Here is a 23,785-nt window from a genome sequence, read left to right on the forward strand (position 1 = left end):
GGAGGATCGCGCCGCTCCGCTCCGCTCTCTGCTCCTCTCCTCGGCCGCGAGAGAAAAAAAAACCGGGCCGAAGGGAAGAGGAAGAGGAAGAGGAAGAGGAAGAGAGAACACACACGGCAGAACGTCACCACCATCGGCGACCTAGCCGCTACCAACGAAACGGCAGGAGCGACTCTCGCGTCTGCATCGGCATATCGGTGCTGAAGCGATCGGCAGCGGGAGAGTGACGTCCAGTGCTAACACGAGCGCGTTGCCTTCGGCATCCTCGCAGTTTCTCGGCGATCTTCGTCTCGGAAAATCTGCTTGGATCGTCGGCGATCTTCTCGAAAAATCTGTTTGACTGATCGGCGGAATAATCGGTGCACAAAGCGATCGGCAGCGACGGAGACTCGGTGCTGCGTTGCCTTCGGGATCTGCGACCTTCCTCGACGTTCTTCATTTAAAACGATCTGTGGTTCATCGGTGCGTCCGTGTGAAAAGCGGTCGGCAACGGAGACATCACAGTGCAGAGAGCGGGTTGCTCTTCGGGATCTCTGCCGTTTCTCAACGATCTTCGTCTCAATAAAATCTGCCTGGATCGTCGGTGCATTAATACGAAAAGCGATCGACAGCGACCGGGACGTCGCAGTGCTACGGACGCGTTTCCTTCGGGGTCTTTGGCGTTGCCAAAGATCTGGAAAGATCTGGATCATCGGTGGCAAGAGAGACGTCGCGTTGCCTTCGGGATCTATGGCGTTTCTCGGCGATCTTTGTTTGAAGAAATCCGCTTGAATCGTCGGTGGAACAGTCGGTGACCCTGGGACAAACCTATCGGATACATCGGATACCGTGCAGTGTACGCCGGTGTGTCGGTGTGTGTTTCTTCAGTGCGGGACTGTGTTTTCGCGGCAGGGTCCCCGAAGAGGAGGCTGAGGACACAGCTGCGGAGCTGGTGAACGGCCGGTTCTCGCGCGGCGCGATAAGGATTCATGAATGGAAAGTCATGAATGAGACGCGGCCGATCAAACAACCGTCGGGTGACGCCGATCGTTCGACCAGCGGACGCTTACTTTGGTCGCGGGCCGGTCATCCGGAGTCGTAGACGATTATACTATAGTTCGCGAGAGAACGCGTGGTACGTCGCGATCGAATCGATATCGAATCGTTTAGCCGATCGGTCGACGCAGAAGGATATCGCGGGTCGGGACTTTTCGATTGTGCTTCCGGGAGGACTCGTTATGCGTCTGGACTGAGGACCGACGGGGAATATTGAGAACATCGAGAATGTCCGACAGTTCGGATCAACTGTCACCGCCGAACAGCGACTGCAACAGCCAGATGGGCGCTGTGCACCGGAACCCGTCCGCCGGACAGTACAACAGCACCACGTCGATGCAGGGAATATCCCTGGCGCATCATTCCCATCCGCAGAATCTGACCTCCGCGTCCAACGGGAGTCCCCAGTACCCACAGGAGTTGGCCAGTTGCAACAACGGCAACGGGAACGCCGGGAACATTCCGGGACTCGCTCTGGGCACCTCGACCACCAACTTCACGCCCGATCAGATCTCCTGCATGTGCGAATCACTGTCCCAGAGACGCGACATCGAGAAGCTCACCAGGTAAGATACACGATCTTCTGCTTCCCCTAAGGGCGCTTACGCACTGCCGAATAGTCCTCGACCTATTGGCCACCGAGAGACCGAACGTTAAGCGACCAAACGCAGAAAGTCTTCGAAATGTTCTCGGTTACCTTTCCCGACGTTCTGGAACACCCTCGGGTGCAAATGTGTCAACAATTTTCCCCCGTCAGGCTTTTTGCTCCGATTTGCGAAATTATTATAGGATATATCCGAAACCTCGGGATTCAATTTCAAAGATAAACTTTTCCGGGCTCTTAGCAGCGTAGAGATTATTATTCGAATATCGTTGCTTTTCTCTCGGATCGCATTAAGGGTTCGAACAACCATTCGTTGTTCGAAAGTGTTGTTTTTCTCTCAAATGCGATGACGTGTACCAAAGTTCGAGCACGCATTCGTGTTTTGTCTATCGAAGGCGTCTAGATTGTTTTTCATCGTTCAAGTTAAACAAACATTTTCGATCTCTACCCTGTATCCAGCGTAAATAAACACTGACCGTGATACGGATTAGGAGAATACGATTTCCTTGCGCATTATTATAGCGACCTAAATGTTTTTTTTTTCTCGGAGACCTGTGCCATTCATTTTTCCAAACTACACAGCTGTTGATTTGAATTAGATGTACGAGTCTCGATCGTCGGGAAGCTTGCAATACTGTTTAGAGTTCTGCGACCGGAAGCCTCGGATATTGTAGACCAACAGAATAGCATTTCTGTCCGCAAAATGGTGGTACGCTTCTTTTTCGAGAAAATCAACTGTACAGTGAACGCTGTCGCATATTCACCAGCATGATCTCCGAATTTTCTTGATAGAATTATTATTAGAAAATGAAAATTAGGAAATTGCATACGAAGCCGCAATCACCGACTAATTGGAAAAAAATATGTTCGCATTCGATACGACACAGTGCTTGATGCAACCACCAAAACAGGTTGCATAGTGTCACGTCCCGTGGGTTGGTCATTAATTTTCATTAATAACCAACCTAGGGGACGTGACATGTTTAACCTTCTCAATATTCAATTTCAAGGCTTCTCAATGAATTACGGAAACCAAATTCTTAAATTCGACGCCATTAACGTATAATTATATTATTTCCTTGAGATAGTGGTTACATTTTCATTTATTGAAAATCCAACTCACGGGACATGACAATAGTATTCGTAAGTATTTAAGCCCTTGCCGTACTTTGACGAGTCTGGCTCGTCATGAGAATTTCGGACCAAACGTAAACATTAACATTGCGAGTCAGGTTCGTAGTCGTAATATCGCGTCAAACATAAATATCACGAGTCCGACTCGTATTGAAAAGTTCGAACCGAACATGAATTGGCGCTTGGGCCCGAATTCTTCCGAGCTAGAAGGTACGGCAAGGGGTTAACAATAAATATTGCCAATAAGCTTACGTAAAGGCTGCAGGATCTCTCCATTTAATTTGTATGCCGAGGGGTTAATGAAAAGCATTACAACTGAACAACCATTGTGCCAGCCGAAAATCTTATGCTACCTAAAACTATCAAGTTGATTTTTTTTGAAAACGAAAAGTACCACCAGTTAAGAACCACTCGGTATAAATAGCGTATCAAAACCGGAGAAGCTGCGACCGCTGTCGATTCAAGTGGATGATTTCGATTAGGTTTCTCTGGTCGCTGCCACCGGGCGAGCTGTTACGGGGTGGCGAGAGCGTGCTGGTAGCGAGGGCGGCGGTGGCCTTCCATCGGGGCGCCTGCCACGAGCTGTACTCGATTCTGGAGAGCCATCCTTTTTCTCCCCGTCGACACCAAGAGCTCCAGGAGATGTGGTTCAAGTCGCATTACCGCGAGGCCGAGAAAATCCGCGGACGTCCGCTCGGCGCCGTGGACAAGTACCGATTGCGGAAGAAGTACCCGTTGCCGAAGACGATCTGGGACGGCGAGGAGACCGTCTACTGCTTCAAGGAACGATCAAGGAACGCGCTGAAGCTGTTCTACAAGAGCAACAGGTACCCGAACAAGAACGAGAAGAAGAATCTCGCGGACAAGATCGGCCTGACGATGACGCAGGTGTCGAATTGGTTCAAGAATCGGCGACAGAGGGACCGGACCCCGCAAACGAGAACGTGAGTCGATTTTCCCGATTTTTTTCTTTCGCTCGTCGAATGCTCGGAGAGATTTCAAGAGGCTTCTCGCGCGGCCAACACGTAGAACACTTAAAAAGTTCCAGAAACCTTCAGGTTTAGGCTACAGAGCGAGAATTTTCGGAAGGTTCTCCGTGGGGCGCGGGTGGAAAGAGCGAATTTGCCATAATTTTCGGGATTTCCCAGTAGTTTATGGGGACACGGGGCGTCCTTTATGGCGGACCCGGTGCATGGAGGGTACGTGCGCCGACGGGGGGTCGTCGTCTCGACTTTTCTACCGAGCAACAAGTGTTTCGACATGTGTAGCGGACCCGTGCCTCCTTTCTCGGCGGGCACAGCGGGTACAGCGGGTGCACTTCAGGGGCAGTAAATCATTCTCGACGAGAGCGTGTAGACGATCGTCCTTGCGGGGTAGCAAACGGGCCACGAAAATCGTCGACCCTCCAGGAGACCGCCTCGAACGAATCAAATTTCGCCCGTGCAGGGCACCGAGAACGACGATCGGGTTTTCCAGCAACGATGTTTCTCTCTCTCTCTCTCTCTCTCTCTCTCTCTCTCTCTCTCTCTCTCTCTCTCTCTCTCTCTCTCTCGGACGGCTCTTTACCCGGAACGATTACCGAATCGACTCACTGAAGCAACCATCAGCTTATCGAATTCCTAACGCCCCAACCCCCACGCGATAATCGCGCAAGGTGTGCGTAAGACTAGAACTCGTCGCGCGTTCTGGCCATTAGTCCGTCGATATTTGTAAACCGTTTGACACCGTACCTGTTGTTTAATCGCTCTTTACGCGTCGCCGAAGCCGCGTTTACGTTAGGCAACTTTTGGCTCGGCGATCGAGTCGATCAAGTCCCGCAATTGAATAGTTTACGTCATCACAACATCGTCCGACATTTTGTTGCTCAATCGTGGCTAGTGCGCAAAGAGACATTCAGTATTCCTCTTCTCAGGGGCCATAAGATATCTGAAAAAGAAAATTTTTGTTTAATTCCTCTAGCTTCCTCGCAGACTTTAACACTAGAACTACCTAGCCCTAAACGTGACTTAGACTTATCGCTAGACTGCGGAAGTTTATGCACGATAAATATGCAAAATGCATATGACATTTATGCACGAAAAACATGCAAATATGCACGAAAAATATGCAAATATGCTCGAAACATATGCAAATTTTCCGATATTAATTATATATTACATTAAGTGTTAGGTACAATATTGAGTATTAACAGACATTTCACAGTTATATTGGAGTATCGTAATTCGAATTACAATAAATTACAATCATTTTTTCTAAATTTGATTCGTTTGTCGGTCAAAATTAATTTATATGCCGAAAATGACCGCTCCACATCACACGACGTTATCGGTGCATATTTAAAGTTACTTATGCTGTGTTGTGGCGCACATATTGGATCTTGTACAAATTCTCCGCATAAAATTCGTACAATACTGCCCATGTTGCTTGACCACTATTTTTTGTGTGTATGGAAGTATTAATACGTTGAATTAATTACGATTTTCTATCGCATTTTATACTTTTATTCCACATTTCACAGTAAATATTATTTTCATTATTTTCGTCAGTAATGAATTTGGGATCGCCTTCGAGATCCAGCTTTTCATCAGTAAAACCCTACTGTTCCGAACTATCAGCATTTTAATAATGATCGCACGCACTCTCACAAAATTCGCCTTACCACTTCGAGTATCAAACTGAACTGTTCGAATTCTAAATACCAACAGCTACGTGTGTTCTTAGAGCTGATTCAGTAAGCAATATAAGGTCGGAACATCATAACTTGTTGAGGCTTCTTCAGTATTATATCGGCGTATCACTATTATCGACGCTATTCGGTTATAATACGAGTACTTATTAATAGATTACATAAATTTAACAAGATAAATGATGCATGTGAGCATGAGATATGCATATACACGGAAAATAATATGTTTTCCAAGAGAAATATGCAAAACATATGCATCATGCAAAAAGTGCAAAATAAAAACATATTTTTAGAATCCTCTAATCGCAAAACATATTTCTGTTTATGTCCTATTGCTTTATCAATTTTCTATATAAATATGCATTTGCATAAACATCAGCCGTCTACTTATCACTTTATAATAACAGCAAGATTGAATTTGCTCAGTTTTCATACAATTTTTATGGTAACATGTACTCCAAAGAAGAGATATATTAAAATTTCTCGTGAAAACGTTTTTATAGTTTCACTAATCGTAAAAGAAAAAATCATCCACCAGTCATTTTTACTGGTTCGGTAGTTCTCGTGTTAACGGGGCTTCGAAAAAGTAACTTTTCCAGAATTACTCGACAGCTTACTCCGTCGCTGTTGATTTTTCTTTCAAATTGCAATTTTTGGGGCGGTTTTTTGGGACGCAGGTGCACGCGAATTCGCAAATCTTCTTCGTGTACGTGGGCGTGTAGGTGAAGCGAGTTCGTTCGGAAAGAAAGACCGGGGAAGAGAAAGAGGAAAGAACGAAGCGTTGTTATGGCTACGACGAGCCTCGGTCACGGACCACCATGGACCTCGTCCGCCGACGCTACTCGCCGAGCGTTTAACCCCTAACTGATGTACTCGAATTTTCCTGTGCCCCAATTCACTGCGTGTAATCAGATTTGGTGATGTGAAGATTCTTTCTAATTGCGGTACAGCAATTTTTAATACCGCGCTTAAGGGGGCCGGCAGGCATTTGGCCTTGACTGTCACGCTATGTTATGCTATGCCTTTTTTTCTAGACATTTTACGTCTTAAATAAGTAAGTAATCAATTAAAAATGCATACCACCGTGTTTGTAAATGTCTTTGCTATGTCTGTATAGAAGCCTTTTTTCGATACGAACACTAAATCTCGCGAAATTAAGAGAATCTCTCAGCGGCAGCCATCTTGTGACGTCATACTTGCTTCAGAATTCGAATTTTCTGCCGAATATTACAAATTACTCCACGATGAGGTAGAAATTCGCAATTTGGGCTCTATACAGACATAAATTGGACTTTTAGGAAACACAATTGACCACTTCTAAACTGCTCATTGCAATATTGAAGCGATAGTTTGAAAAGGTTTTGACCCATGCATACGTATACGGATTTCAAACCCTGCCGGCCCCCTTAAGAGTCGCCGAAAGCTTCATTTTGGAAGAGGAAGGTTGCCAACTCCGACCTGATCTTAATATTTTACTTACCGGAAGCCTATTAACCTTTGCACTCGAAGCTATTTTAACTAGAAAACGAAACATTTCTTCCGACCTAGAATACTTCCGTTCTATACATTATTTTGTCGTGTTATACATACGAAAATGGTGCAATTTACTCATAAAATACTGAAACGTTTAGTCATTTATTAAATACAAACAAATTTAATAATGTAAAAAATATTTTGAATAATGATACAGCAATTTTTAGTGGCGCCTTACGGTCGCCGTTCGAGCGCTAAGGGTTAATAATGTTTTGTACCAAAAGGGTAAGTGTCCATCTGATTTTACATTGTGTGTCCAACTTCGAGAATTTTTGAACGACACTCACGTACAGCTAAACACTCTGAAAAGTATTGTCCGTTTACAAGAAATGCTCGCGAGAGCAGCTCACGATAGTTCCACTCTCGAATGGACACGTACCATGAACCCTTCGCAGCGATCCCACAGGTAACGATCGTGAACGTTGCGGCTGTCGCAACAACTCGAAATGTACAGTAATGCTGCGTTAGCTGATTACCGGGGCGCATCGAGTGTTGAAAATGAACGAACGTAACCGATACCCGTATCTCGCGCCAAATAAAATAGAAACAACCAGCCAGGCGGCGGCGCACAGTGGGCAATTTGGTCGAAATCGGATTCAAAATCAAAGAACATTCGATAGAAATGAGGTAAAGCGATGACATTTTTTTAAATTAAAGCTGAAACTTTGTAGAATATGAGAAAATAGGGAGATTATGGTACGAACGTTTTTTAACCTTGAGAAAATTCGTTAAACTTGCACAATTTCAAGAACATTGTGGTTCTTCCAATACCACGCGCGGAAAACATTTTTTTTAACATGCTGTACATCATTTCCCATAGATTTTTTCAGGCTGATTTCAAATCTGGTATAAAAATTTGTCTACGACCTCAGGATTTTGTAAAAAATAGATTTTTGTGAGAAAAACTAATGAAACCATTTTTTCGTTGAAATGATTTGATAACACACTAGTTTGAAGGTATATCGTATTCTCATATGTAAAACACAATAAAAATAATAATAATAACGTATTTGAACGTTTTGAGTTACTTACGAAACATGAAGCACTTCGCATCTCGTCATCATTTGACGTATCGCTGTAATTGCTACTGGCACTTTCTGCAGACTGTGTGTGGCTGTAATGTAGTATAAATTAGATATCTATGGTCCACAATTATATTTTCATTTACAGAGGAAGTGAGGTAAGTATTTAACTTTTTTAACTCACGTATTTTCATCAACGAAGTTTCTAACTTTCTAACTTTGGTACAACTTTAATCGATCTTTTACTAACATGAGTGAAATTTTCGGGTCGGTTAAGTACACGGCTCGATTAAAAACGTCTAGGATTCTATTCTTTCGGCTATTTTGTCGTGAGTTTAAGTATCATATTTTTAGACTCTAACTGAGCTTCTAACTGAGAACCGCATAATGCTTCGCTCTTTTCCAATTAACTGTCTCGTATCTCAAGTACGTGTTCGACCAAGTTTCTTATTCATCAGTAATTTCCACATAGGAACAAGCATTTTAGAATATCGGATTTAAGAAAGAAGAGTATTAGTAAAATATCGATTAAAGTTGTGCCAAAGAAAGAAAGTTGGAAACTTCGTTGATGAAAATACGTGAGTTAAAAAAGTTGAATACTTACCTCACTTCCTCTGTAAATGCAAATATAATTGTGGACAATAGATATCTAATTTATACTACATTACAGCCACGCGTTCGTAAGTAACTCAAAACGTTCAAATACTTTATTATTATTATTTTTATTGTGTTTTACATATGAGAATACGATATACCTTCAAACTAGTGTGTTATTAAATAATTTCAACGAAAAAATGGTTTCATTAGTTTTTCTCACAAAAATCTATTTTTTGCAAAATCCTGAGGTTGTAGACAAATTTTGAGACCAGATTTGAAATCAGCCTGAAAAAATCTATGGGAAATGATGTATAGCATGTTAAAAAAAAATTTTTCCGCGCGTGGTATTGGAAAAACCACAATGTTCTTGAAATTGTGCAAGTTTAACGAATTTTCTCAAGGTTAAAAAGCGTTCGTACCATAATCTCCCTATTTTTCCTATATTTTACAAAGTTTCAGCTTTAATTTTAAAAAAATTTCATCGCTCTACCTCATTTCTATCGAAAGTTCTTTGATTTTGAATCCGATTTCGTCCAAATTGCCCACTGTGCGGCTGCGCACAATGCGGACAAATCGCCTGTTTTCGGCACTTCTCGTAGTTCGGTTATTAATGCATATATAGAGGAAATTTTTTACAGACAATTATATTTACCAATATAGTTTATAATTTTAACAAAAAAAAAATTTTTAGAAAAAAAAATTTATTATTAAAAATTAACAAATTTATTTTTAAAAACTAACAAGTTTAGAACAAAATTAATAATAAATGAACCATATGTAAAATTAACAATAATAAACTTAAACAAATTATAATACTAATGAATAAAATGAATAAACTGAACAAAATGCTATCCGAGCATGCTGCTGCTGCTTCGCTATCCGAGTCATTCTCAGTACTTTGATTGCGACTCAAAATCATTGACTCTCGTGATCTTGCACATTTCGATCTATCCTTACATTCTTATTACTTTTTCAATAGTTATAAAACATATATTAAAAACAAATTAAAAATACATAAAAATGATTGATATATAATTATTGCAAAATTGTATTATGCATAAAAATGGTTATTATATGGTTATTATTAACAATTTCCATCCTAATACGCATGTTTTGCAAAAGAAATGTATTTCATATCGTGATATACACGAATATTTAAATTTCCCAGTAAATTCCCCACTGTAGCTGTGGCGAACAAATGGAAAAATTTTTTACAACCAAATTTGTTTACAAATGTATACTTATTGTTAATTATTCACAGAAAATTAAATTTAACAATATAACTAATACATTTAAAAAGAAAATAACAAATTTTCCACGATAGATCCTAAAGGAAAGGTATGGACACTTCTTAAAAAGTTTATAAAATTCAGAGTCGCAGACAAAACTATGAAATTCTTAAACTATAATAAGTAATGTATCCGAATATGCATGAATCTCAGGATATATTTTGCCGTTTTTGTTTTATGTTAATTTGAAGTTTTATATGCAATTAAAAAATAAAGCCACCGTTGGAAATTTGTACAAAAAATAAATCTACTTTATTAAATGTATAAAGAATGCATATTCCTTGGTAAGAACTTTCCATTATACAGAATTATTATTGCACACTCATTTACAGTTAATATAACATTTTTCGATTTTTGGCACTTTAGAGAGTGCCTCCATGGCCAAATTTTTTTACAAAAATCTAAATTTGGTTACTAATGCATATGCAATGGTAATTAGTCATAAAAAATTAAATTTAACAATAAAATTAATAAGTTGGGAAAAAAATTATTTTTATGCATAAAAAAAATTGTCAAATGATTTTTAAATGAATAATAATATGCATTTCCTGCTGATAAAGAGTTCTGCCAAAGGAAATTTTCGTGCATCGTCAAATAAAAATGTAGTGAGATGTGCCGACGTGTCCGCACTGTGCGGCGGCGGCTATTTCGATAACTGGTCAGATACGGCGACCATAAACGGATCAACTAACGCGACGCTACCGCAGTCGTCTCGATCGGGAACGATTTGCCAGCGGAGGGTGGTTTTCCAGGAGAACCGCCGCCCCAGAAATCTCCGGCGGATATTCGCTGGTGTAAAGAATGGCTACGAGAATGTTCCTTTTCGGAGGCGAACGAACCGAACACGCTCGCACGTACCTACATCCTAACTTTCTCCCTGGCCCCTCCCGCCCGCCCTTAACGTCCACCCTCTGCAAAGGCTCTAGGAAAAGGAAACGCGACGCCCCATTACCGTTTTATGACGCAGCTTCGGTTACGTCTCCCGTTTCACCATTGAGCTGTTCGCACTACCAATAGTTTACTACATAAAGGCCACGACCGGCCCTCCGACGTACTCGCGATTTATCTCGAGGTCCTCCTCTCCTTCTCTCCGTTCCTCTCCCCGCCTTTCTCCTTTTCTTTCGCTCCCTGTCTTCGCAATTTTTCCTCCCCTCGGCGGCTGCAATTGCCCGTCGCTTTCCAATCGGTTCGCGAACCTTCGAATATTCCGAACCGATGGACGAAGACAATCTCCGAACCTCTGGACCGAAAGACTCGTGGAATTGATTGTTCCAAAGAACTGCTTCCCTCTACGAGTTCTTCCACCGTGTTCCAAAGCAGATCGAATGGAAGATCAAAAATGGACGCATGAAACCTACCATCTGAAAGCAGAAACATAATGCTAGCTTAAAGGTAATTAAGTGCGCGTTCTTGAAATGAAGCGGAACAGTTAACAGGTTAAATGGCTGACTAGCGGAGCAATTACGCCGCCTAGCAGATGAAAAACTTGTGCGCGATTTATTTCGCGACAAGAACGCGAAACCGCGTGCCACCGGGGTTCGCCGGAATCCAGACCTTGAGACGCGACCATAAAACCGAGCGTCCCGTGCTTACGAAAGAAGGTCGGAGGGAAGGTTCGGGGGAAGAAGTAGCATGAACGAGCCACGGTCATGGGCGGAGCTGATTGCACATGGACCGCGTCGTGTGTGCGTGTGTTCACGCACTCCTGGACGCGTGTAAAGATACAGTCGTAGCCGAGGGGACCGAGAGGAGAAAATAAAAAGAAAAAAGAGAAGGAAAGAGAGAAATAGGCGCGCGTGCAAACGACCGAGGCGTTTGTTTCCCTCGGGGTCGGAACAATGTGTGAATATGGTTGGCCCCTCTCTCCCTCACTCTTTCGTTGGGACATTTTTCGTTTCTCGGCGACAGAAGAAAATTCCTGGAAGAAAGACGACGGGGCGACCACGTGCCCCCGCGAACCCCTAATAGCTCGGTCGCTGTTAGGCCAAGGGTCACAGGATTTTTTTTCTCGGATACCGGTAAAACAATGGTGGACCTCTCACACATGTTTCCCGCCAGGGGCCTTTTTCCCGACTTTTCCAGGAGGGGTCAAATAGGATGGAGATTTACGAGCGGTCTTGGGTCAATTTTTCTCGTAGAGACGCGTTCGCTTCTCGGGCCTCAAGGTTACGCGCGTTTGCACCCTCGTGCGCGACACGGTCGTTCGAATTATCGTATGTCGATCCTCATGTCCCTAGCAACCGTTTTCGAGTGCCATTCGGATGCCGCTGGTTCGTACAGTTTCGACGATTGGCCTTGTGAAACACAACGCTCGGATTCCTGTTATCCATCCACCGGTGCATCTTCGTTGCACCTCTGTACAAAGGATACCTTGCCAGAGTTGATTTCATGGGACGCCGTATCGATAGGATTGCCTACGAAGAACCCTCGCTTTCGAGGCCATTCTTGCACGAGTTTTTAACCTTTCTTTTCAGGATACCTACCGAACCTTTTACAGTGGTATTTCGCACGCATGTTTATTGGCATCTGAAGTAGACGTGTGATATTTTTAACGTACAAATAGTCAGAATTACACCAGCTATATACAGGGTGGCCCACATAACTCTGAACAGCTCAATATCTCGAAAACTATGCCATCGATTTTAAAGTTCTTAGTCTTAAATTGCATGGAACTGAAGGGCCTTTCTGACTACATAAACGTGAAGTGGCCTCCCTTCCCTTTTAACGGGGGAGGGGAGGTACCTTTATAATTTTAAATGGAACCCCCCATAAAATGTTACATATTTAGATTCTACAGGAAAAAACAAGTCAATTTTGTTGGAAACATTTTTTTGTCAGATACTTCCATGATGAGATATAACAGTTTGAAGTTTCGAGTTGTAGGTACTTGAAGCGCTCGGAAATAGCGTTATGGAATTATACGCGCTTGAGTCCTTTGCTTATTCGTGAAGAAATAAAATGTACTTTAAATTAAATGTTCAAAATGTCCACCACGGGCTTGTAAACATTTATTTACTCGAAACATCAAAGTTGTTCTAACATTTTTTAACATTTCGGGAGTCACTGAAGCGCAAGCGTCACGTATTCTTTGTTTCATATCCTCTTTTGTCGTCGGTGGTTCAAACATAACTTTGTCCTTTACATATCCCCATAAGAAAAAATCTAATGGTGTTAGATCGGGGGATCGAGGAGGCCATTGACGAGGTCCCCCACGACCTATCCATTTGTTCCCAAATTTTTCGTTCAAAAATTGCCTGGTGATGATTGCAAAATGTGGAGGAGCGCCGTCTTGTTGGAACCACATTTCTCTTCTAACGTGCAGTGGCACATCTTCCAAAAGCGCAGGCAAATGATTTTTTAAAAAATCACAATAACTTGCAGATGTTACAGTTTCTTGAAAAAAATAAGGTCCAATCACAAAATCTCCTATTAGGCCACACCAAACATTTAAAGACCATCGATGTTGAAAGGGAACACATCGCATCCAATTTGGGTTTTCCACGGCCCAATAATACAGATTATGTCTATTTACATGCCCTGAATTCATAAAAGTGGCCTCATCGGAAAAAAGTATTTTGCACAAAAAGTCGTTTTCCACAACACCCTGCAGCCACTCACAAAATCTTACGCGGTGATCGTAATCTGCTATCGAAAGTTCTTGTGATAAAACCATGTGATATGGATGATACTTTTGCCGTTTCAAAATTCGTTGAATTGATGAACGACTAATATGTGATGTTTGTGCAAGTGTACGTTGACTAATATGAGGATTTAATGTAATTGCAGCAAGAATACTGGTACTATTTTTTTCATTAGTGACAGCTTTAGGTTTATTGCGAGTTTTTTTACACAATTCACCGTGCTTGCGAAGCCGCTGTTCTAAATTATGAAATGTTGCATGACATTTTTTGATCCCATAACGTTCAAAAAACACCTAACGTTAATCACATATTCACTTCTGTGTCAAAAGTAGCCATAATCACAATGTTACTGCTTGAATAACAGCTCTAAACCGAAAACGTTTTCATAGATAAGTGAGTCAAACTCAAGAATTGTAAATATTATTGTTTGTGTTTCTTCATGAATAAGCAAAGGACTCAAGCGCGCATAATTCCATAACGCTATTTCCGAGCGCTTCAAGTACCTACAACTCGAAACTTCAAACTGTTATATCTCATCATGGAAGTATCTGACAAAAAAATGTTTCAGACAAAATTGACTTGTTTTTTTCCGGTAGAATCTAAATATGTAACATTTTATAGGGGGTTCCATTTAAAATTACAAAGGTACCTCTCCTCCCCCGTTAAAGGGGAAGGGAGGCCACTTCACGTTTATGTAGTCAGAAAGGCCCTTCAGTTCCATGCAATTTAAGACTAAGAACTTTAAAATCGATGGCATAGTTTTCGAGATATTGAGCTGTTCAGAGTTATGTGGGCCACCCTGTATATTTTTGTAGAATATGTTTTGAAGAACCATCGACGATTGCCGCGAATTCGAAAGAATTTGGAATCTTCTCGAACCCCGAAATAACGATTGATCGTTAACGATCGTTGCAGGGACATGCTGCCGCTGAACTGCCAAGGCAACGGGAACAACGCGATCGGTAGCACCGCGAGCAACGGAGGAAGCATACAGTCGTTGCAAAGCATCGATCCGGGCAGTCCGAATCTGACGATGTCACCGTTGTCGACGATGGGCATGTCGCCGGTCGGCATGAATTCGTGTAGCCCGATGGGTATGAGCCCTATGGGACACCATCATCACGGATACGCGACGCCCGTCACCCCGTCCTCCGTGCACACGACGCACCCCCATAACGGCGGCCTCAGCCCCATGAATGACGTCAAGACGCTCTGCTATGGTCGAGGAGTCTACGAGACCGGTGAGTCCACACTCTTCAATTTCCGATATTTATTTTTTCTCGTTTATGTTTCAAATTTCACACGTTCCAACGATTATATATTAACGCTTTGACTGCCAAACTAGAAACCTCAAAGATTCCATCAAATCGAAGTATGTTATTTAATGAAATAAAAATTGAAAAAATTAAATGTATGATATTGAGTAGTCATCCAACCTTCTTGCATTTTGCAGATCCTAACCAAATTTGGTAGAATGAATATATTAACGTAAAAATTCATTTTAAAACCTGGACAAATCATTCCGTCACCCACATTTGGGTGACATGGCAGTCAACGTGTTAAGGGCCCGGGATAGTTATGTGACGTTTTAATTAATAATTTCCAGTCACAGACTTAAGATCCGTCTTGGTCTTGATCCGACGGGTCTTAAGTCTGTGACTAAACTAGTCGCATTTTTTGCTCTGTATTATCGATATTATGAATTCTGACGCCAGAAACGTGCTTCAAGTTTTTCGCTTCATTTCGCAGAGAATCGCGACAAAATATAGCTGAATTTGTAGCTGGAGATATTTTCTAGTGCGCGCTGTTGTCAATTTCATCCAGAAAACTCATCCAACGGCATAAAAATGCTTGGATTCCACGGCATGCACATCGTCAATTTTTGGCCTACTTCTAACGCTTATGTTACCAAATATCTGCATAATCTCGGCAGCCTCTGACCAGCGCGCACTACTAGATTGAACCTTCCTCTTTCGAATTAGCCCTTTACCAGCGACAAAATATTCTGATATAAGGACGAAAACTTGAGGCACGTAAAACCATTTTTTGACGGTAATGTAGTCTCTTTACCTTATCGCTAATCTACGAAGACCGGGTCCTTAAAATACTTCGGGTCCCTGTTACCTTTCAGATCCTTAACTAGTTACGTTGTTGCAGGCAAAGACGTCGAGCAGGGTACCGTCTACTACTCGAGTCACTCGAGCATGCACCACCAGTACTACCAGCAGTCGCATCATCAGATGATGTCCACTTCTCACCATCACCACCATCAGCAGAGCATGCCGACCGGCTACGAGCTGATGCTGTCGCCTCCCCAACACTCGATGTGACTGACGGACTATGATTCCGATCGAAACCACCATGACGACTCGTCGGTGAATCGTCAGAGCGACGATTTTGGACGCGTGCACGCGTACGCCTGACTCGACGACATCAATCATCGAAAGATAATGTTCCCCGCGGCTTAGGAAGATGCTCTCAGGCGATAGAAACAATTCCCTGGAATTCGAGTTACGTGCAAAAACAGTTCAAGTTCCCCTCCGTCAACCGTAGCGCTAGTGACAATAACGACCCCTGCATGTCTGAAATTAAAGGACGCTAACGAAGGTTCGCGGCTCGGTGACCGGTAGAGCCTTTGCCAACAAAACGTCTTGAGTAAATTCCTCGGAATCCTAACGAGCTACGTGCAAATACAAACGGTTGTTCGGATTGTTCCGTTTCGAATCCGTCGCTACCACAAGTGAAGTTAACAATGATCGGCAGAACCATTGCCAAAGAACATTTTACGTATATTCTGGCGAATTACGTGCAAATACGGACTGTTGTTCGGGTTGTTCCGTTTCGAACCCATCGCTACCACGACTGAAGTTAACGATGGTCGCCAGAACCATTGCTGGAGAACATCTTGCGTATATTCTAGCGACTTGCGAGCAAGTACAGACTGTTGTTCGGGTTTTTCCGTTTCGAACCCATCGCTACCACGACTGAAGTTAACGATGGTCGACAGAACCATTGCTGGAGAACATCTTACGTATATTCTAGCGACTTGCGAGCAAGTACAGACTGTTGTTCGGGTTTTTCTGTTTCGAACCCATCGCAACCACGACTGAAGTTAACGATGTTAGGCAGAACCATTGCTGGAGAACATCTTGCGTATATTCTAGTGACTTGCGAGCAAGTACAGACTGTTTTTCAGGTTGTTCTGTTTCGAACCCATCGCTACCACGAGTGAAGTTAATAATGGCCGGTAGCACCATTGCCAAAGGACATTTTACATATACTCTGGCGAGTTATGTACAAATACGGACTGTTCAAGTTGTCCGATTTTGTAGCAATCGGTACACTGAAGACAAAGGACGTGAATCAAGATTTGCGGTTAGATAAAGACATCGCTGTATCTAGAATGGCTCTGTTCTATTAGGTCAATGCAAAAGTTCGTGCCTGATTCCTTGTTGCGTTTAACCCTCCGTAGACACGCGGCAGATTGGATTTCTTTCATTTCGTTGCACTGACCTAATATTTCGAATCAAACTGCTGCCATGTCCAAAGTCGACGGACTCGACTAAAGGTTCACGGCTATAATGGTCGCTAGAGCCATTGCTCCGCGTTTCCGGTCGCCAATAAAGAAGCAAGCGCGTCCCTAAACGATTTGGGAGGAGCCTACCGTGGCGCAAAACTGGTTTCGATCAGGTTATGTGCGCAAACGTGCCTCGCCATTCCGAAAGAGAGGCACCAACGATGGAAATCGACGTAGCGGTACCTCTTCAAACTTCCGTTTCGACCAAAGAAAACGCGATCTCTTTCTAACAAGAACTGAAACATCGGTAGACATCATAAGACTTCGAAATGCGTTCGGCAAACGCCGCGGTTGGAACGAAACTCTCGTGCTCTCCTAAACTGTACATAGAGTAGAACAGAGAGTAGAACAGCCACGTTCGAATCCAACTGTGAAATATATTTTTGACTGTGGATTTGCGTGTGCCACTTTGAGCGACTCGATCTCGCGTTACGTATCCTAAATAAAAACAGAGGATCTCCCGTACCCACGACATTGCTTTGACGAAAATTAATTGTAAAGTTAGGACGACGAGCATTAGATATGTATAGAAATAAAACATGAATGCGTGAATTATACTCCTGCGGTCTTCATTTCCCACAAGTGGATTAAATTTCGATTTGTTTCGCAATTGAACAAAACAAAATCAGGACATGAAAATACATTAAAGATGAGATCTACTCTTATATTTGGGCGACAGAAAACAATTCAAATCTCCCGCCAAGCTAATGGGTCCGTACAACGCCATTCCATGTAGTGACAAACCACTGAAACTCTTTTTACGGCAGTGACGGGTGGCGCCATCCACCGGAGAGACTTAGAAACTAATTGGCTACAAGTTTCAGCGTTTTGCCGCTACGGGGAAATGGCGCTGTTTCGTAAAATAAAATTAAGTTTCTTTATTTTAAAAAATGAAGTTTAAGAAATAAAGTTTATTTAAAAAAATAAAGTTTCGTCTGTGGAAGAGTCACAGATCTGTAATTACATAAATACGAATTAGTTGTTAAGAGCCCTCTAGGGCGCTAATACTAAACATGGTAGAAGATCTATTGCAGAGCGTTCCTTCTATAGTTCGGTGAGAACCTGCTATACTCACGCATGAAAATCAGCTGTGGAATGACAGGTGGAATAAAAAATGGCTGAAAATGGGTTGGGATCGGATGTTGAGTCCCAAGAATATCTGGCAACAGAGGTTATTAATTTAGACATTGAAGAGGTAATTAAATATCCTTCGATATTTCTGTAATAAATATATAAATTCCTTGACACGTCTAATTTGCAGGTTATGTTCTCAGAACTATACCAATTCTATTGTTGTGTTTATTATACCATGTCTTTTTAACAGTATAATTACCATACTACATTTTATAAAGTTGCAACAATTCCATTTTTTATTCAGTTTTTAACATTCCATACTTCTTACTTTATCGAATGAATTTTTTTTCTCAAGTTTCGTTTAAATGTACATATAGACGTCGTTTCTAATTAGATTAACAAATAAAGTATAATACGATCTATTTGCTATAGTTGGACAACACTGAATATGCTATACCTGCTGTGGAGGAATTACCCTCCTTAGAAAGTATACTAACAGAGCCAGACTGCGCTTCCTTGTCCGGAACAGATGATGATTTCGGTTTAACAACAGGAGAAAAATTGGGGAGCAGTGAAACAACAAGCGTAGGAAGTCATTTGTCATTGAATTCTTTAAATAAACCAAATAAAACTTCGCAATCAACATGTTCGGGTGCTATTTTGAGGCATGTTATACTGAAAGGAATATCTGCACAAATTGTGTCAGCTAGCGTGAGTTTTCAAAAGCAATAACAAAAATGAGTATAAATTGAATTAAATCTAACAATTGTATAAATATGTTTGTTTAGGAAAAAGTGAATGCTGGTTTGGCAAGTGCAGTTGCTGCTAGAGGAAACATGCTAGTGGTTGGTACCAGTCATGGTCTGGTTCTAGGTTTTGATTCTTCCCAAACATTAAGGTGGTGTGACCAAGAAGCACGGCATCAGGGTTCGGTATCTGCTTTGTGCTTTAACTACGATGGAAGCAGAGTATTGGCAGGTTTCGCTAGGGGACATATATTAATGATAGATAGCTCCAATGGAAAAGTATTGAGGACACTCACCGATGTTCATCCTCTTGACACAGCTGTGCTACACGTTAAAGTAAGATTTACACTCACCTAATATATAATTTGTATACTTAATTTATACTTTCACTGTTTCCTGTGGTAAAACCACTGCTCTTTTACAGTTTACAGATTCACCAAAAGTTGCATTATGCAGTGACAGTGGAGGATCAGTTTTCGAATTAAATTTTACAAGAGTCATGGGAGTACGAGGTTGTGATAGTAGATGTTTATTTAGTGGGTCTAAGGGTGAAGTGTGTACATTAGAACCTTTGCTATTGAACCATCTGCCATCACACCCCCTTAAAAACTATACACTGGTCGCAATGGCAACGTTATCAACGGTTTGTATAAATATCTTTTTCTTTATTCGTTTTAAAAACGCATTAAATGTGTATATACATGTTTTCAGGTATTAGTAGTTTGCATAAGACCTCGAGTGCGTGTTGTATTGACACATGCTCTGTCCGGTGCTCCAATAGCACCGCCACAATTGTCCTGGCAACTTGTCGTTATACAAGCCGCAGATGCTTCTCGTGTAATCGACCCAGTTCTTGCACTCGCAAGAGACGACGTGGTTCATTTTTATCAAGTAGGAATTTTACGTGATTTAGTAAATAATTGCATTGCCAAGAGTTTCTATCTTTTAAATTTCTCAATCAGGTGTGCACCGAAGCTTCTTCAAGAGTGAAACTGTTTCCTCTACGGAGGATGACTCTTCCTTATACAATAAGTAACTTACGATGGTTAAATCCACGGTCTTTAGCAGTACTAGATACCCAAGAAAGATTACATCTGTTGGATGTGAGAGCACAGGATAATTTGGAAACCTTAGATATGAGTCGTGTTGGTATTTCATATGCTTCTAGCCATTTTAAAGGTCTGTCCACTGGTGGAAATGTCTCAAAGGTAGAGATTCATTAGACACTTAAATAATTTTATCCGAGGTGGGAATAATAAATGTTTTTATCCTCGATGTTAGGCAATGGCGTTAGCTGGTGAACGAGCGTGCTATAATACCGTGGTCACATTTGGTACGCAACTTCTGCTTTTGGGCACGAAAAGCTTACATGTAGTGTGCATACGAACATGGACTGAACGATTGAGACATCTAACGATGCAGGTTTGTTGCAAATTAGAAAAACCGAAAATGTTGGGTCGGGTCGAGACGAGTTTCTCGTCTCGATGATTCGAGAATTCTCGGGAATCCAAAACACAACGTTATGTTTTATCATTTCAGAAAAGATTTCCAGAAGCATTAGCTCTAGGTCTCTCCTTCTACCAAGATAAAGGGAAAGCAGTCGTCGGTCTCCGTGGTTCGAAGCAACGCCGTAAACAGATAGCACGCGACAAAGTGTGCCAGGTTTTAATTCAGTACATGGAAGAATTGAATCGTTGCAATACAGACGAAAACGCAGAGTCCGAGATAGTCACAACATGTGTAGATTATTGTATACAATTAGAGAATACAGAACTATTATTCGGGAAACTGTGGGATTTAGTTTCCGAGTCGGAGGGGCTTAAAGCATGCTATTTGCACGCTCTTGAAAATCCTCTGTTAGATGGGAGTTTGCGACCGCGACTACCGCCGTTAATTGCTCAACAATTAGTTATGGTTTACGATCAAAAGAATAAAGTAGATTCCTTGCAAGCGATTATAGTGCTACTGGACGTTGATTGTTTAGACATTCATCAAGTGAGTAAAAACAATTATTGCATAAAAATTCGCAGTCTATTACAATTACTTGTTCGTAGATTAAATCCTATACGATTCGATTTAAATTAATTCGAATTTGCAGGTGACAACGATTTGTCGACAGCGAGGAATTTGGGAAGCATTGATTCATCTTCAAACGACAGCGTTAGGTGACTTCACTGCTCCGATTCATCAACTAGTACCCATTTTACAAAGTTCGTTAACGAATTCGATAAATCCTTTAACGCGAGACGTCATACAACTTGGTAACGCGATTCTGGTTTATGCCAGTTGTTGCCTCGCTGGTCGTGGGTTCCCTAGGGACGAGCTTCCCGAGGGTAAATCTCAAAGAGCAAAAACGGATGTACTAAGGGCTTTACTTTCACAGCATTCGAGTTTGGCTAATGATTCAGAAAGGCAATATCCGTATCTGAGAACGTTGCTTCAGTTCGATGCGAAAGGATTCCTCGATGTAATAGCGATCGCATTTCAAGAACCAGAATTTACGTCTGAAATGGGTCTCAGGCAACGACAGAGGCTCATAGACGTACTGCTGAATATTGTCTTGCCTAGTACACCGCTTAGTCCAAGGAGTCCCGACTGTATCGCCGACGACCAAAGAAATCTAGTTCTTATATTCGTAGCTAACGAAGTCGCGGAGAACACAGTTAGTTTGGAACCTAGTATGTTAAATAAGATGATTGAAATATTATGTACCGATTCAAGCATGGGATCATCAAAAGAGCTTAAGACTGACAAAGAGAACGCAATATTGGGCTTGTTACGTTCGAAGAAATTGCGTAATATATCAGATAACACTTTACTTAATCTGGCTGAGCGAGCTAATTTGTAAGTATATATTGAAAGTTATGTTTCAATTTTATTAACCTTTTGCCATATAATATCGAGTCGAACTCGATATCGTAGCTTAAGAAAATTATATGGTAAAGAGTTAATGTTTACATAAATATATACAGGGTGGTCTACCTTCAGGTAGTCTGAAATTTCATAATTTTATTAATACTGGTAGCATCATACATAGTAACTTGTATCGCAGTACATAATGTTACAGTATGCAAGTTGCGGAGTTACTGTACAGCGCCAGGGAGGACTGGATTTCAGTTTGCAAGTGCATGATACTGCATCCATTCAGACACCACGATATCTGGCCCTGGTTGGAGCAACTTTCTCCGAGTTCGTTACGGGAAGTTGTAATGATCAACGTCAAAGCTCTAGTGGGTATCAATGCAAGTCAATTCGCGATGCTTCTAGCGACACATATGCAAAATGACGTTCAGGAAATCATAGAGAAGCTAGCAAACACACCAAACTTGCAGTACAGCCTACTGGAAGCTTTGTATCAAATAGTTCAATACAAAGAAGAAGACATCACGTTAGAGCTCTCGATTGAATTGTTCGAAAAGTATTTGGAATTAATGTGCGAAATGCAACCGGAATGTGTAAGTAAAATTTTGAATCGATTCATATTTGAAAATATATAATATTGGAGATTAATTATTATTTTAATGCAGGTCGTTGATCATATTCAAGGTGTTCATGGTTGTAGACTGAACGAAGCACTTAGTATAGTTCAAAAAGCAAATCATAAAGATGCAGAAGCTGTAATGCTGGAAAAACTGGGCAATTATCAGGATGCATTCGACATTCTTTTGAAAGAATTTCAGAATAATCTCGAGCTGGTAAATATATTTTATAGAAATAAACACTAGTGTAATAGATCAATAAACATTTCACGAGAATTTCTTTCTAGTATTGCCAGAGCGAGATTTCAGAAAATGAATCGATTCATACTGCTGTACAACTGGCTGGATTGTGCAGGAGGTCTGCTGGAAATTTAGACTGGATGCCGCTTGTTGAAACAATACTTAAAACGCATTCGAGTAGTAACAATGAAAGAGGTACACTTTAGCCAACAGTCCAGTGCGTACATTTTTATAAATAAATTGAAATAAATATTAACTGTATCGAATTGCAGTGGAAAAATTAAGTGGGAAACTGTTGAGGGTCGTCTTAGAATTTTTGAGCGGTACAACAGCACTGTCTATAGTCTTAGAACAAATTTTGAAACATCCACTGGCAACGAGTGGCACAATAGGCGACATAAGACAATTACTATCTGGTGTACTTACACATTCTCGATACGAGCAAACTTTAGTGGAAACTACTGCGCGTTTGGTCAGTTTAGAGCTTCACAAGGCACTGAAAAAATCGTTAAGGTATCAGACGTAACAGTATCAAATCTTAAACATTAGATCGACTTTGACAGTTGTTTAAATATTCGTATTTTTATGTTTAGCGACGCAGGAAAGGCGTGTGCGAGCATATCGCTGATTTGCCCAATATGCCGTCACTTGTTGTCGCAGTGCACGGATTATGCAGTAATTTTCAGTTGCGGTCATGGTTTTCATTCGGAATGTTTGGGTGAACCGAGGTCTTGTTACAAATGCTTAAACTCAAATGGATGGGCTCCCATTGTTACTAATATCACGCATCCTACTAGATCATTCCATGCAAGTGACATTACAATTATTCTTGTTATTGATTTTCCGACATACTTATACCGTACGTTAATAGTATGATGTTAATTGGTGTCGTTTTACAGGAACATAAGCAAATTCTACCACCGGAATTTATGCGTAACAACCTTACTCTAAGACTTGCACCCCCCACTTTACCAGATCTTGAAGGTATTTTCTAATCTAGTCTTCAAATATCAAAATTCAATATCACACTTACCAGTGAACTGTAGCATTTTAACGATAAAAAAATGACTCTGGAGTTTTATGTATGTATATTATACCAGATCTCCCATTTTCATTCCATGAACACTA

General features: G+C 41.5%; 2 protein-coding genes across 2 annotated transcripts; both read left to right on the top strand.

The window, feature by feature from the left end:
* The first annotated feature begins 1,210 nt into the window (after positions 1–1,210).
* On the top strand, positions 1,211–15,871 carry Six4 (homeobox protein six4). The gene is made up of 4 exons (XM_076801759.1): positions 1,211–1,601; positions 3,256–3,717; positions 14,457–14,782; positions 15,699–15,871. The coding sequence occupies exons 1-4, from the start codon at positions 1,264–1,266 to the stop codon at positions 15,869–15,871; spliced, it is 1,299 nt and encodes a 432-aa protein (XP_076657874.1). The 5' UTR covers positions 1,211–1,263.
* A 2,102-nt stretch (positions 15,872–17,973) lies between these two features.
* Positions 17,974–23,728, top strand: Vps8 (vacuolar protein sorting 8). The gene is made up of 15 exons (XM_076802276.1): positions 17,974–18,313; positions 18,625–18,903; positions 18,981–19,274; positions 19,363–19,581; positions 19,650–19,829; positions 19,901–20,146; positions 20,220–20,360; positions 20,478–20,933; positions 21,037–21,782; positions 22,006–22,393; positions 22,466–22,633; positions 22,705–22,852; positions 22,930–23,170; positions 23,251–23,464; positions 23,557–23,728. The coding sequence occupies exons 1-15, from the start codon at positions 18,233–18,235 to the stop codon at positions 23,650–23,652; spliced, it is 3,897 nt and encodes a 1,298-aa protein (XP_076658391.1). The 5' UTR covers positions 17,974–18,232; the 3' UTR covers positions 23,653–23,728.
* The last annotated feature ends 57 nt before the right edge of the window (positions 23,729–23,785 follow it).

This window comes from Halictus rubicundus, chromosome 16, assembly GCF_050948215.1.
Source record: "Halictus rubicundus isolate RS-2024b chromosome 16, iyHalRubi1_principal, whole genome shotgun sequence".
Classification (NCBI taxonomy): domain Eukaryota; kingdom Metazoa; phylum Arthropoda; class Insecta; order Hymenoptera; family Halictidae; genus Halictus; species Halictus rubicundus.